Source organism: Macaca nemestrina, chromosome 13 (assembly GCF_043159975.1).
Source record: "Macaca nemestrina isolate mMacNem1 chromosome 13, mMacNem.hap1, whole genome shotgun sequence".
Classification (NCBI taxonomy): domain Eukaryota; kingdom Metazoa; phylum Chordata; class Mammalia; order Primates; family Cercopithecidae; genus Macaca; species Macaca nemestrina.
In genome coordinates this window covers 37,041,328-37,055,949 of record NC_092137.1, presented here as the reverse complement: position 1 = coordinate 37,055,949, position 14,622 = coordinate 37,041,328, and the positions used below count along the sequence as shown (strand labels likewise).

At 39.1% G+C, this 14,622-nt stretch overlaps 1 protein-coding gene across 7 annotated transcripts in view; it reads left to right on the top strand.

Moving 5' to 3' along the window:
* Window positions 1-14,622, top strand: part of LOC105465413 (HEAT repeat containing 5B) — a 105,751-nt gene that overhangs the window by 68,859 nt on the left and 22,270 nt on the right. For all 7 annotated transcript variants that reach the window (XR_011611618.1, XM_071076518.1, XM_071076517.1 and 4 more), the window contains 4 exons: window positions 128-196; window positions 6,342-6,521; window positions 11,568-11,805; window positions 13,101-13,355. Coding sequence is in view for 6 of the 7 variants with exons in the window: in XM_071076518.1 (XP_070932619.1) it covers window positions 128-196; window positions 6,342-6,521; window positions 11,568-11,805; window positions 13,101-13,355 (742 nt within the window). In the remaining variant the exon portion in view is untranslated. The remainder of the gene's footprint in view (window positions 1-127; window positions 197-6,341; window positions 6,522-11,567; window positions 11,806-13,100; window positions 13,356-14,622) is intronic.

Here is a 14,622-nt window from a genome sequence, read left to right as displayed (position 1 = left end):
TTGAGCCTGGGAGGCAGAGGTTGTGATGAGCCAAGGTCGCACCACTGCACTCCCGCCTAGGTGGCAGAGTAAGACCATGTCTCAAAAAATAAAAATAAAAAATAAAATGCTTTATTTATTTTTCTAGGTGGGAGCTGCTCTAAGACCAGCCTTTTCACAAGATACACCATCAGATATAATAGCGAAAGCTTGCCAGGTAAGGAGAAAAATGGGACTTTGTATAGTTGTCTTCTATAAATTCATAGATATCTTAGAATTTAACTTGTGTGAAAGAATAGAGAAAAATTTGGGAGACCAACATGGGAGGATTGCTTGAACCCAGATGTTTGAGATCAGCCTGGGCATCATGGGGAAACCCCATCTCTACAAAAAAATACAAAAATTAGCTGGGCATGGTGACATACACCTGTAGTCCAGGCTACTCGGGAGGCTGACGTTGGAGGATATCTTGAGCCTAGGAGGTCAAGGCTACAATAACCCAAGATTGCACCACTGCACTCCAGCCTGGGCAACAGAGCGAGACCCTGTCTCAAAAAAAAAAAAAGAGCAAAACTAAATAATATTTTTATCTTGGAAATACAACAGTGGTAGTTTTCCCTTTTATTCTGTATGAAATGATGAAATAATAATTAGATAATAAACATTGTGGTTGAAACACTGTTTTTGACCACATATTATAAAAATTTTGCTAGTTTGTAGGTATTAAATCATCCTGAAGAGAATTTCACAATATACACATTTCATTGCAAAATTAATCCCAGGGAATTACTCTCACCTTATTATATCTGAGGAGACTCAAAACAAAACCACCAAAAAATGGCACATTTTCTTTTTATTTTTGGAGACTGAGTCTTGCTCTCTTGCCCAGGCTGGAGTACAGTGGCGTGTGATCTCGGCTCACTGTAACCTCCTCCTCCCAGGTTCAAGCAATTCTCCTGCCTCAACCTCCTGAGTAGCTGGGGTTACAGGCGCCCGCCACCATACCCAGGTAATTTTTGTGTTTTTAGTAAAGACAGTGTTTCACATGTTGGTCAGGCTGGTCTCAAACTCCTGATCTCGTGATCCGCCAGCCTTGGCCTCCCAAAGTGCTGGTATTACAGGCGTGAGCCACCACACCCAGCCCTCAAAAAACGCATATTTTCTTATGCCTTTAATCAGTTTCTCTTTTTCATATGCTTCATTTTGAAAAAGGATTCATGTATTAAGCTCTAATCTTTTAGGAAATCAGGTTATTTGTCTGCTTACCTAAAGACAGAAGAGAAGCAACTCTCTTCTTCCTAGTTTTCTGGAGTAAAGTGCTGTGGTCCATCATTTTTGCTTAGAATCCATGGCCAAGCTTCATGTAACCTCTATGCAGAGAAGATTCTGCAATAATAGGTTTAAAATTCTGACTTTATTCTCTCTGTAACTGAATACGAGTTTGCCCCTTCCTTCCATTTTTGAGATTGGTATCTCTGAAACCTTAATGGCAGGCAGTCTTCAGAGAAATTAACTCTCTTCACTGACAGGAGACCAGAGAGAGAAGAAACGTTGATAAGAGATAGGTCTCTGGATCATGGTGCACACCTTCAAGTTCGACTAGGTAATTTGGTTTGGGATACTGCCACACAAATATCAAAAAATTACTGTCCATATGTAAATAAGTGTATCGTGATTATGTTTCAGAGCACAGCATTTAAGCGGACAAAATCTCCTACAATGCTCCTGATCATTAGAAAAGCAAAGGCTATTAGAATTTTATCTTGTATATGAGTATTGAATTTGCCTTAAACTTATTGCTTTTGTGGCCCTAGCTGCGTTTTTTTATAAGAAGTTTCCTTTTTTCTAGTGGCAGGCTTAAATTTGTGACCTCCTGGCCGGGCGCGGTGGCTCAAGCCTGTAATCCCAGCACTTTGGGAGGCCGAGACGGGCGGATCACAAGGTCAGGAGATCGAGACCATCCTGGCTAACACGGCGAAACTCCGTCTCTACTAAAAACACAAAAAATTAGCCGGGCGAGGTGGCGGCGCCTGTGGTCCCAGCTACTCGGGAGGCTGAGGCAGGAGAATGGCGGGAACCCGGAAGGCGGAGCTTGCAGTGAGCTGAGATCCAGCCACTGCACTCCAGCCTGGGCGACAGAGCGACACTCCGTCCCAAAAAAAAAAAAAAAAAATTTTGTGACCTCCTTTCCTTCTATTGCTGGGAGTGGTTTCCTAACAGGTAAAGCTGTAGGTTACAATTTCCTTTCCTTAAAGGAAAGTAAGGAGTTGGCCTACATGGTATCCTAGCCTGTTTGTTAGAACAAATGTCATGTTAAGAAACTTTAAAATCAGGGTAACTCTTAGATTATAGGAAGGACCCTCAGTTGTCACACAACCGGGTACAGTAATCAGTGGATCAATCAAAAATTATTTAAAGTAGGGTCAGATCATGAACATAATGCATACTTAAATATTTCATTTCAGCATAAAACTTTTAAATGTACATTCATTCACCAGGCTTTTCATGTAGGGCAAAGTCTTTTCTCTGAAGATTATTTTACTAATTCAGTGCTACTTTGTCACTCTTCATAAACAAACTCCATAATGCATTATCTGTGATTCTAGTTTCAGATTTTTTTTTTTTTTTTGAGACAAAGTTTTGCTCTTGTTGTCCAGGCTGGAGTACTGTGGCTTGATCTTGGCTCACTGCACCCTCCACCTCCCAGGTTCAAGTGATTCTCCTGCCTCAGCCTCCTGAGTAGCTGGGATTACAGGTGTACGCCACAATGCCCAACTAATTTTTTGTATTTTTAGTAGAGATGGGGTTTCACCATGTTGGCCAGGCTGGTCTTGAGCTCGTGGCCTCAGGTGATCCACTCACCTCAGCCTCCCAAAGTGCTGGGATTACATGTGTGAGCCACCGCACCTGGCTCTTTTTTTTTTTTTTTTTTTTTTTGGAGACAGAGTCTCCCTTTGTTGCCCAGGCTGTAGTGCGGTGGTGTGATCTTGGCTCACTGCGACCTCCACCTCCCAGGTTCAAGTGATTCTCCTGCCGCAGCCTTCCAAGTAGCTGGGATTACAGGTGTGTGCCACCACGCCCAGCTAATTTTTGTATTTTTAGTAGAGACGGGGTTTTGCTATGTTGGCCAGGCTGGTCTCTAACTCCTGACCTCAGGTGATCCACCCACCTCGGCCTCCGAAAGTGCTGGGATTACAGGCATGAGCCACCGCGCCCGGCCTAGTTTCTGATTCTTTAATGTGAAGAAAGTACTTAGGTTTTTGCAAAGAAAGCTTAGTGCCAAATTCCTAATCTCTGTAATTTTCCCCAACTTTTAGTTACGTTTCTACCAAATTTCACAGAAATATTTATCAAATCTTTCCCATATGTTCTTTAGTTTCCTTAGGAGTAACAACTCTTTCTTTTCATATTCATATTTAATTTCTTTTCACTTTATATTTAATTATTTTTCAGCAGTTTTGACTGACATTTTAAATTTTGCCATCAGTATGTCCTTAATTGGTAACAATCAGTTAAAAATGTCCTTATTAATTTTATTAAAATTAGTTTTGAATTCTTTGAGAATAAAATTTGACATAAATACTTATTCTTAACTTTTAAAACGTTTTCAATGTAGGAACTCAAGTCCATTAGCCATGATTTGAAACCCAAATGCTGTGAAAACCAAAAGCTTTTTTTATCATTTATTTGGCAGCAAAACCTGAGCTAACTTGTACTCATTTGGCTCTGACGTGAAGCTAAGTGAGAATGTAGCATTGGTTCATCTTTCTTATTGTGATTTGTAATACATTTTGTTGCAGATACATCTATATGGTAATTATGGGGTGCTGCCACACATCTTGCTAGGTGTATTCTTTAATGAGGTTCAGGTACCTTATTACCTTTTACCCAAAAGTTGTGAACTCTGATAAAAATCTTGGTCCAAGGATTTCAGATAAGAAAGTAAGGGCATGTAATTATTGTTGATAAAGTTGACACTATGAGACCACCCCTTCCTTCCTGAAATTCTTCCCTTGGCTCCATTGGCAGTGCACTTGCCTGCTTTTTCTTTTGTTTTTCTGGTGTTTTCTTTTCAATTTCTTTCTTTATTCTTATTCTACTTGTCCCTTAATTATAACTATATTCCATCAGGTCTGGCTTTAAAGCTTTTTTTTTTTTTAACCTGTCCTTGAAAAAATATTAACTAATAATACTTTAGTTATCACCTTTGTGTGGGAATTCCTAGGGTTATGTAATTACCCTTGAACTTGCTCCTGAAATCCAGACCCAAGTTTTTAATTGCCTGCTGAATATCTTTCCACAAGTCTCTTAGTGGCACTTTGAACTCAGCATGTAAAAATATTCAAAATTAAAATCACGCTGTCTCACTTCTCATCTCCACGGAGTTTCCTTTGTTCCCCTATCATCCCCGTAAAGCAGTAGTATCACCTTCCTTCCATTCAAGTCAGAAGCTTCAACAGTCAGCATTTGGCAATTGTTGATTCCTTACTCTTTTTGTAACTCCCTTCACCCTTTCCCTAAAATAGCTAATTGGTTTCCATATCCTGGGATTTCTAACTACAAGTCTGTCTCAGATGCCTCTCCTTTTTTATTCCATTCCCAGTTTGATCCATATCCTCTCTGTTCTATGGTATTGTTGAAGACACTTAGCTGAACATATTACTTAACTATCTATATACATTTTTTCTTATACATAAGTACTGGAACAGTTTTCCTAAAGCACAATTCTAATAATATGATCCCCCTGTCCAGAGGCCATAGAAACTCACAATTGCTTACAGAATGAGTGTGAATTCATTTTCCATGGAATTTAAAATTTACCTTAATCTAATCCCAGTTAACTTTCCTAATCACATTTCTTCCTCATGTAACTCCCCTATGTCTATACATACAAACCCCCTTAACACCTAAACATTCCCATTTCTCCTGCTAGAATTAATCTCTCCCTTGTCTGTTTTTAAGTGTCGTATAACAGTGGTAAAACATTCCCATGTGTTCATTCAATCTGTGTTTTCTTTTTTTTCTTTTTTTTTTTTTTTTTTGAGACGGAGTCTTGCTCTGTCACCCGGGCTGGAGTGCAGTGGCTGGATCTCAGCTTTATGCCATTCTCCTGCCTCAGCCTCCCGTGTAGCTGGGACTACAGGCGCCCGCCACCTCGCCCAGCTAGTTTTTTGTATTTTTTAGTAGAGACGGGGTTTCACCGTGTTAGCCAGGATGGTCTCAATCTCCTGACCTCGTGATCCGCCTGTCTCGGCCTCCCAAAGTGCTGGGATTACAGGCTTGAGCCACCGTGCCCGGCCTCAATCTGTGTTTTCTTACTTGAGGGTAGGGACTAGATTTTTTTTTCCTATTCCTTTTTATTTTTTGAGATGGAATCTCGCTCTGTCGCCAGGCTGGAGTGCAGTGGCATGATCTCGGCTCACCGCAACTTCTGGCTCCCTGGTTCTAGCGATTCTCCTGCCTCAGCCTCCCGAGCAGCTGGGATTACAGGCATGCACCACTACTCACACACCCAGCTAATTTTTGTATTTTTAGTAGAGACGGGGTTTCACCATGTTGGCCAGGATGGTCTCAATCTCCTGACCTTGTGATCTGCCTGCCTCGGCCTCCCAAAGTGCTGGGATTACAGGCGTGAGCCACCGGACCCAGCCTCTTTTTTTTTTTTTTCTTTTTTTTTTTAAGTCCCCTTCGTAGCAGCTAGCATAACCCTTTGCCTATGGTAAGCAGAAATTTTGTTGAAGAATTATTCAAGACTGAACTGCTTTGGGTGGAAAATTATTTCTGTTAACATTTTTGTTAAAGTACACAGTGGAAACATGTTAAATAAGTACTATTTTGTTTTCTACATAGGAGAACAATAAAATCTGTGCTTACCATTGATATAAAAAATAATATCAGCCGGGCATGGTGGCTCATGCCTGTAATACCAGCACTTTGGGAGGCTGAGGCAGGCAGATCACAAGGTTAGGAGATCAAGACCATCCTGCTAACATGATGAAACCCCCGTCTCTACTAAAAATACAAAAATTAGCCAGGCGTGGTGGTGGGCACCTGTAGTCCCAGCTACTTGGGAGGCTGAGGCAGGAGAATTGCTTGAACCCGGGAGGTGGAGCTTGCAGTGACCCGAGATCACGCCACTGCACTCCAGCCTGGGTGACAGAGCTTGACTCCGTTTCAAAATCATCATCATCATCATCATCATCATCATCATCATCATCAAAGCATAGCATTGGGTAGTTTATTTTACTTTTTTCTTTGGTTTTCTTTTGTGTTTTATCTGCTAGGAAAAAAATCATTTATTCCATTTTCTTATACAGTGTTAATTTTTTTTACACAAAAGTTTTTGAATTCTCTTTGTCTAGGTATGTAGTACATGGATTGGAAGTGGAGTTGTCAGTGATCTCAATGATCTCCGTCGAGTACACAATCTTCTTGTTTCTTCTCTGGACAAAGTTCAGGCTGGAAAAGGATCCTCCAGCCAGCTGTACCGAGAGAGCGCCACAACCATGGAAAAACTGGCTGTTCTCAAAGCTTGGGCAGAGGTAACGACTACACCTATTGTTTACTACACTGCAACCTGTTGTTTTTGACCCATTTATTCTTCCATGAGAAAATGTTCCCCTACTTCTGTTGGTAAAAAAATGTTTGTTTTTTAAAAATTAACCCGTGATAGGGAATATTTTTTGAAAATATGTTAATCAGTTTACTGAAAACCTCTGTATTGAGGAAGGGCTGTCCTACATAATATGAGGAAATTAGGTAGGAAAAACTCAAAAATATAAAAAATAGAAAATATTTTATGCCAAAAATCTTTTCTTTGATTACATTTCAGTAGACTTGCCACCTTGATATCGAGGCCATAGGGGTTTTGTTTGTTTTTTTTAAAGGTAGGGTCTTTGTTGCCCAGCCTGGGCTTGAACTCCTGGGCCCAAACAGTCCTCCTGCCACCGCCTTCCGAGTAGCTGGGACTGCAGGCACGCACCACAGTGCCCAGCTTATTTTGTTTTTTAATAGCTAGTTTTACCTTTTTCATTCTCACAGTCACTTTAAAAAATATATAATTACATTGTTTTAAATTCACTTTTCTAAATTCCTTCTGCCAGTTGCTATAGAATTCTTATCTGCCCTCCAGTATTGAAGTAACTAATTCCTTCCTGTACCAGCTCAGTATCTCACTTCCCTATTTTCGTGGTATTATTCAGCAACAGGTAACTGAAACCACAGAAAGTAAAACCACGTTTAAGGGAAGACTATTGGAATTATAATTATTTTAAGCTTTTCCGCTAATCTAAGACTAAACTTTTCTCATTCCCTTACTTCCCACCCTCTGATTCATTCAACAAAGTGTTATTTAGCTTCAGCTCTGTCAGGTTAGCAGTTGAGAGTACAGGGGTGAGATATACTACATTTGCTGAGCAACACAAACTGGTAAACAAGTAGATGCAACAAAGGGTAAGGAGTATTATCATAGGAGAAATACAAAGTGTTTTGAAACACATAGCAGAGGCACTTACAATAGACTGGAGGCTCAGAAGTAGTCTTTTTGGAGAAAGCGATGTTTACACTGAAACATGGAAGATAGGAGGAGATACCAGTTAGGCATGAGGGTGAGGAGGAGGCTGTGTGAAGCTCAGTGCTGTCAACTCTTCCTCTTTGAATCTTCAGCACCTTCCTCTGTACATCCTCTAAAACTGCACACATAGGCGAGGCACAGTGGCTCACGCCTGTAATCCCAGCACTTTGGGAGACTGAGGCAGGCGGATCACCTGAGGTCAGGAGTTTAAGACCAGCCTGGCCAACATGGTGAAACCCTGTCTCTACTAAAAATAGAATATTAGCCTGGCGTGGTGGCACATGCCTGTAATCCCAGCTACTTGGGAGGCAAGGCAGGAGAATCGCTTGAACCTGGGAGGCAGAGTTTGCAGTGAGCTGAGATTGCGCCATTGCACTCCAGCCTGGGCAACAAGAGTGAGACTATGTCTCAAAAAAATTAATTAATTAATTAATTAAAAAACTGCACACGTTTGTCGACGACTTTATTCTCAGGAATATTTAAGGATATGCACAAAAGTTCTGCTGCAAGGGTATTTGTTACGGTGGTGTTATTCACAAAAAAGTGGAAGTAACCTAAATGTATTTCTTGATCTTGAAAGATGATATTAAGTGACTAGAAAATTGGGGTAGAAATTATACACACACACACACACACACACAAACACACACACTCATTATTACGTAAAAAGCTGTGAGCATGTTTACATAACTGTCTGGACTGTTAACAGCATTGTATCTGAGTAGTAGGATTATGTGTGGTTTTAATTTTCATTTTGCTTATGTTTCTGATTTTTCTCCTTTTTTGTGTAATATCTATAAGAAAAATAAGCCTAAAATTTATTTTAAAATAGATCTGAAAGATATATTCTCATATATTGCAGGTAGCAATGTAAAATATAGAACCTTTTTAGAAAGCATTTGGCAGTGTCTATTCAGAGTCATAAAAATATTTGTAAACATTGACCCAGTAATTCCATTTCTGGGCCTGTATTCTAGTGAAAAATATCCAAAATGTGGAAAAGAGGTAAGTTTACAAAAATGTTTACTTGCAACATTATTTATAATATGAAGAAATGAATATCTTTTGTCTTCAAAAGCTGTATTTCATCTTTCTAAGATTCCCAATGCTAAGTAAAGAATGAGAAGTAAATATAAAATTTCAACTGTGGGAAAACTGGTGGATACATCATGGGTCATCCACTGTAAGTCATTAAAATAATGATTATGAAAACTGGTATTCACATGAGAAAACCCTGTGACATGTTTATCAGTAAAACTAAATACGGAATCTCTGTACACAAAATTACAACTTACAAAGATAGAATCTAAAAACCCAGAAATTGAGGTTATGAGTCATTTTTAACTCTTATTTTCCCAACTTTTTATAGCATGATTATTAAAATAAAATTATAAGTTGAGGAAAAATGCGTACATAGACCTTAAAGTCTTACAGTGACACCCTTGCTTCCCCATTGCCTGCAGAGTAAAACACTTCAACTACTTCCAGCTTATAACCTGTGCTCAGTCTATATGAGAAACTTGCTCTTTACTTAGATTACCATGCAGTTTCCTATTTCTGTGCTCTTGCTCTGGCTGTTCCCTCTGCCTCTAAGCCCCCTTTCCATCTTTGCCTGTGAGCAAGTGAACTTTTGTCCTTAAAAACTGTCTCACCTTTCTCACACTCCCAAGGCTAAGATTTGTTTATCTGTGATGTTCCCTGAGACTCATTCATTCATTGCGTAAACTGCCGAGTGTTCATTAGGTACCAGACACTGCCTACGCACTGGGTAGAGTATACTAGAAGATAAATCATTAAAAAGATTATAGAAGATAAATAATTAAAACCAAATATTTAAAAGTTTCTTCTTTTAAGCACTTTTTCACTTCCCTCTCATTATAATATTAGCCTGTGAATTCATGGAGAGCAAAAACTATGTATTATTTGTTTTTGTTTTTTTTTTTTTTTGCTTCCAGTCTTAGAACAATAACAAATTCAAGGCAAAAGGTGCCTACCTAGTAAGGATTTGATGAGTGAATGGCTGGATATACTTAAGAGTGCTTATTGTAACATTTTCTTAAAAATGTTAGTGGCTGGGCACTTCAGGAGGCCGAGGAAGATGGATCACCTGAGGTCAGGAGTTTGAGACCAGCCTGGCCAACATGGTGAAACCGTGACTCTACTAAAAATACAAAAATTAGTCGGGCGTGGTGGTGTGTAATCCTAGCTACCCGGGAGTCTGAGACAGGAGAATCACTTGAACCTGGGAGGTGGAGGTTGCAGTGAGCTGAGATCGCGCCACTGCACTCCAGCCTGGATTACAGATCGAGACTCCATCTAAAAAAAAAAAAAAAAAAAGTGTTATAACAAATTTAGGGGGGAAAATAAGCGTGTAATCACTAGAAGATATGACTATGATATATTCATAACTTTGGAGATCCAAAGTCCCTATTTTAGAATTTAGTCAATTACTCTGTATTTTCTCTGTGCTGTAAGTCTGCTCAGTGTAGGAATAGGGGTAAGACACAGTGCTTCTCATCAAGAAACTTGCAGTGTACCTGTACAGATACTGTACTTAGACTTTCTTGTTAGGTACAATAGACATAACACTGTGGAGGGAAGACCGTTTTCTCAAGATGTTTATCTAGCGTAATTCTTTTCTTGCTTGCTGTCATTGCTTTGTTTTTTGTTTTCTCATTAATACGCTATTCAGCTTTGTACGTGCCAGTTGCCAAAGCCTAAATGTATTATAAAAACAAAGGAAAATAAATATGATTCAACAAAGAAGAATCTTTGAAATTATATTTTAGGAAAGTTGCTTTTGTGTCTTTTTGGCTCACAAGCTAGAGAGAAAGAATACAGATAATGTATGTGACTAGCAGATTATATTGGCCAGGCTATCTGTTGTAAAGGCTAGATTGCAAAATATCATTTAAGGTCTGTGTAAGGAGGAGTTTAGAAAGATATTTATGGAAATCCTTTCTGATGTCTCTTTTCACCTCTCAGCTGCTTACTTTGAATGCCTGGTTGTCTAATAAGTCTAGGAAGGTGGAGGCAGAAAAAGAGTTATACCCTGTGGCAAAAAAAAAAAAAAAAAAAAAACAGTTGGGGGGGTGCTTTGTAAAGTAGAATGAGGGAAGCCGGAAAAAACTCCGAGAAGCCTACTCAAGGAACATGCCATCAGAGGAACAGTCAGAAGTCAGATCAGTTTTTTAAGAAAAATACCTCCAAAGCAAATGGAATTATTCTTTTGTGTTTATCAGGAAATCATGAAGTTGTATATACTTTTTTTTTCTTTTTTTCAGACAGGATCTCAAATCTGGTGCCCAGGCTGAAGTGCAGTGGCATGATCATACCTCACTGGAACGTTGAACTCCTGGGCTCAAGCGATCCTTCTGCCTCAGCCTCCCAAGTAGCTGGGACTACAGGCATGTGCCACCATGCCTGGCTAGTATTTTTGTTATTTTTTGTAGAGATAGGGTCTTTCTATATTGCCCAGGCTGGTCTTGACCTCCTGGCTTCAAGTGATTCTCACCCTCTCTAAGTGCTGGGATTACAGGCTTGAGCCACCATACCCAATCAAAGTATATACTTTCTTTTTTTTCTTCTTCTTTTTTTTTTTTTTTTTGAGACGGAGTCTCACTATGTCGCCTGGCTGGAGTGCAGTGGGGCGATCTCGGCTTACTGCAGCCTCCGCCTCCTGGGTTGAAGCGATTCCCCTGCCTCAGCCTCCGGAGTAGCTGGGACTACAGGTGCCCGTCACCATGCCCGGCTAATTTTTGTATTTTTCATAGAGACAGGGTTTCACTATGTTGGCCAGGATGGTCTCGATCTCTTGACCTCGTGATCCACCTATCTCGGCCTCCCAAAATGCTGGGATTACAGGCATGAGCCACCGCACCTGGCCAAAGTATATGCTTTCTAATATCTGTACCCAGTTATCTTTGATGATTTAACTGTATTTTTATAATAACTTAAAATATCTTATTTTTTTATCTTATGCCTTGTTATTTTGTCCTCCTAAATATCATCTTAGGTATATGTGGTTGCTATGAATATTAAAAAGGAAGCAGAGTCAAAACCAAAAAGAGCAATTAAAAATACTGACGATGATGATGATGACTACGGTACCATCGATGAACTGCCACCAGATAGTTTAATAACACTGGTACAACCCGAGCTGCCAACACTCAGTCGCCTGTGGTTAGCAGCATTAAAAGATTATGCACTCTTGACTTTACCAGCTGAATTTTCTAGTCAGCTTCCTCCAGATGGTAAGTATTACATTCTGAGTTTTACTTTTATGGAGTTCAAAGTAGTAGTTAAACAAAATAGAGACGGTATAGGCTAGCAACAACAGTTACTATAGTAACACTTTAAATTTCTGTGGCTTAAGTTTGATGTCTCAGAGTATGTACTCTATATTGAATTTGTAGATGGAAGATATAGCATAGAGCTTTTTTGTTGGCTGAAGCAAACATATTAGCAAGCACTGTTACAATAATAGCTGTGTGAGCTAGGGTATTCTAAATAGCTATGGATAACAAGTCATTATGCATAACCATAGATATATATTGCTGTACTGTTCAATGTGTGTATTTTCATATTCTATTTCAGATTCCTAGTGTGCCAATAAATTATGTTCCTAAAGTGCTTTGCAAATTGTACTTTAGTTTTCTTATTGAAATCAGTATAGAAATCATCAACATCTTTTTCTGTTTAGAAAGTGTGTTATCAGTTCCTACTCGAAGAACCCATTCTCCTTCCTGTATATTAATGATAAGAATAATGGAGTTCCCCCTACCCCCTTTTTTCCTTCCTTAATCCATCATAACAGCAAGGAGTGATGAGGAAGTCCTCAGTGTTAGTAGTGGAAACAACAGGAGGTGGAGAGGATTAGCAGAAGAAGAAAGAAACAGAAGGAAGAAATGGAGTTCCCTGGTTATGGTAGAAAGAGAAGATGATAGGGTGTTAGGAGCCACTGGTAACAATGAAGAGGTAAATTCTGTGACAACAGGGTAAGAAAAGGTAAGAATACTTAGTGAAATCAGCAGTAGCAGAGGAAAGCCTGGAAAACTAGCATCAGTGAGGAAGAGACAGGTATTCCAGTTCATCAGCTACAGAAAAGGGGTTACTTTTGGTGGCTTTATAAAGAGGAGAAGCCCTTTGGCTAGATTTCTCTTTTGTATGTAACAGGTATTTTTGTTAGTGGTTTATAAATGAGCAAACATTTATAATAATGTTTTGGCTGGGCGCAGTCGCTCACACCTGTAATCCCAGCACTTTGGGAGTCTGAGGTGGGTGGATCGAGAGTTCAAGAGCAGCCTGGCCAGCATGGTGAAACCCCATCTCTACTAAAAATACAAAAAATTAGTTGGGCGTGGTGGTGCATGCCTGTAGTCCCAGCTACTCAGGAGGCTGAGGCAGGAGAATTGCTTGAACCCAGCAGGAGGAGGTTGCAGTGAGCCAAGATCACACCATTGCACTCCAGCCTGGGCGGCAGAGTGAGACTTCGTCTCAAAAAAAAAAAAAAAAGGTAATGTTTTTAATTGATTTGATTGTTTTACAGGTGGAGCATTTTATACCCCTGAAACTATTGATACAGCTAGACTTCACTATCGGAATTCCTGGGCCCCAATTCTCCATGCGGTGGCACTTTGGTTAAATAGCACAGGATTTACGTGCTCAGAGTCTACAGAAGCAGCAGCAATATCTGGTTTACAAAAACGTTCTACTACTGTCAGTTTAAACCAGGCGTCAGGAGCAGTGGGTAGTGCTAAATCTTTGCCAGAAATTAACAAAGACAGAATGCATCTGATTTTAGGTAGGTCTGTTATATTAATATATTTCAATATTTATCACTTCTGAAAATTCATATCTTTCATTTTAAAGCTATGGAAAGATTTTGTACAGTATAGCACAGTTCAGAGAAGGAAAAGTGAAAGGATTTTTCACCTCATCTTATAAATTGTTAATTGAATTTTTAACCTAAAAATTAAATTATTAAAAACTACTGAAACTACTTAGCTGTCATGTTCATTCACAGAGCAGTATCGAATAATTTTCAGTAAAAAAACTTAATATGTTTTTTATTCAACAACTAGTTTTCTTTTTACTTGGCACTTAACCAATTATTCTATTAAGAAAAAAACGTTTAAGCAGATTTCAGTGGATCCTAATGTAAAATTGCTTTATAGATCCTTTTGTTTGTTTGTTTGTTTGTTTTTGAGACAGAGTTTCACTCTTGTGGCCCAGGCTGGATTGCAATGGCGTGATCTCGGCTCACCGCAACCTCCACCTCCTGGGTTCAAACGATTCTCCTGTCTCAGCTTCCCAAGTAGCTGGGATTATGGGTATGCGCCACCACGCCTGGGTGATTTTGTATTTTTAGTAGAGATGGGGTTTCTCCATGTTGGTCAGGCTGGTCTCGAACTTCTGACCTCAGATGATTCGCCCACCTCCGCCTCCCAAAGTGGTGGGATTACAGGTGTGAGCCACCGTGCCTGGCTATAGATGCTTTTTTAACATTTAAGAATTTATACATTGTAATGAAGCTTTTGGTGATCTTATGTTTTCTGGGGTTGAAAAGGAACACAATAAAGTGTAATTATGGGATTCATCAGTAGGTCTCATAAGTGAAAATGTGAAAAACTTCCAAAACATTGATTTTGTCCTTATGTAAATTAAAAGCAGTTGTTTCCTATGATACCCATTGTGCCTCTATAACTTGCCATTTAAAAACTTTGTATACATGAAAAATTATTTGGCTTCCATTTGATGAAAAGCAGTTTTATAATGTTTATAAATTTATTTTCTTAATGTATTATTTTAAAAGTCCTAGAAATAAAAACTTATTATCTTCATAATCAACCTGATGGCATGGGAATTCCTTCTTTCACACATAGCTAATTTGAATATTAACCTAATTGCAAAACTACAACCTTGTGTTGAGCTTGGCTGCTTAAGTTGGAAACCATTTTGAACTCTAGAGCATTAATAAATATATGTTAAGGTAATCTGTAAAAACATAAATAGAGAAAAATGGGATCAAACAACATAAAGTGTTTTATAAGTGAAAAAACATGTTTTTA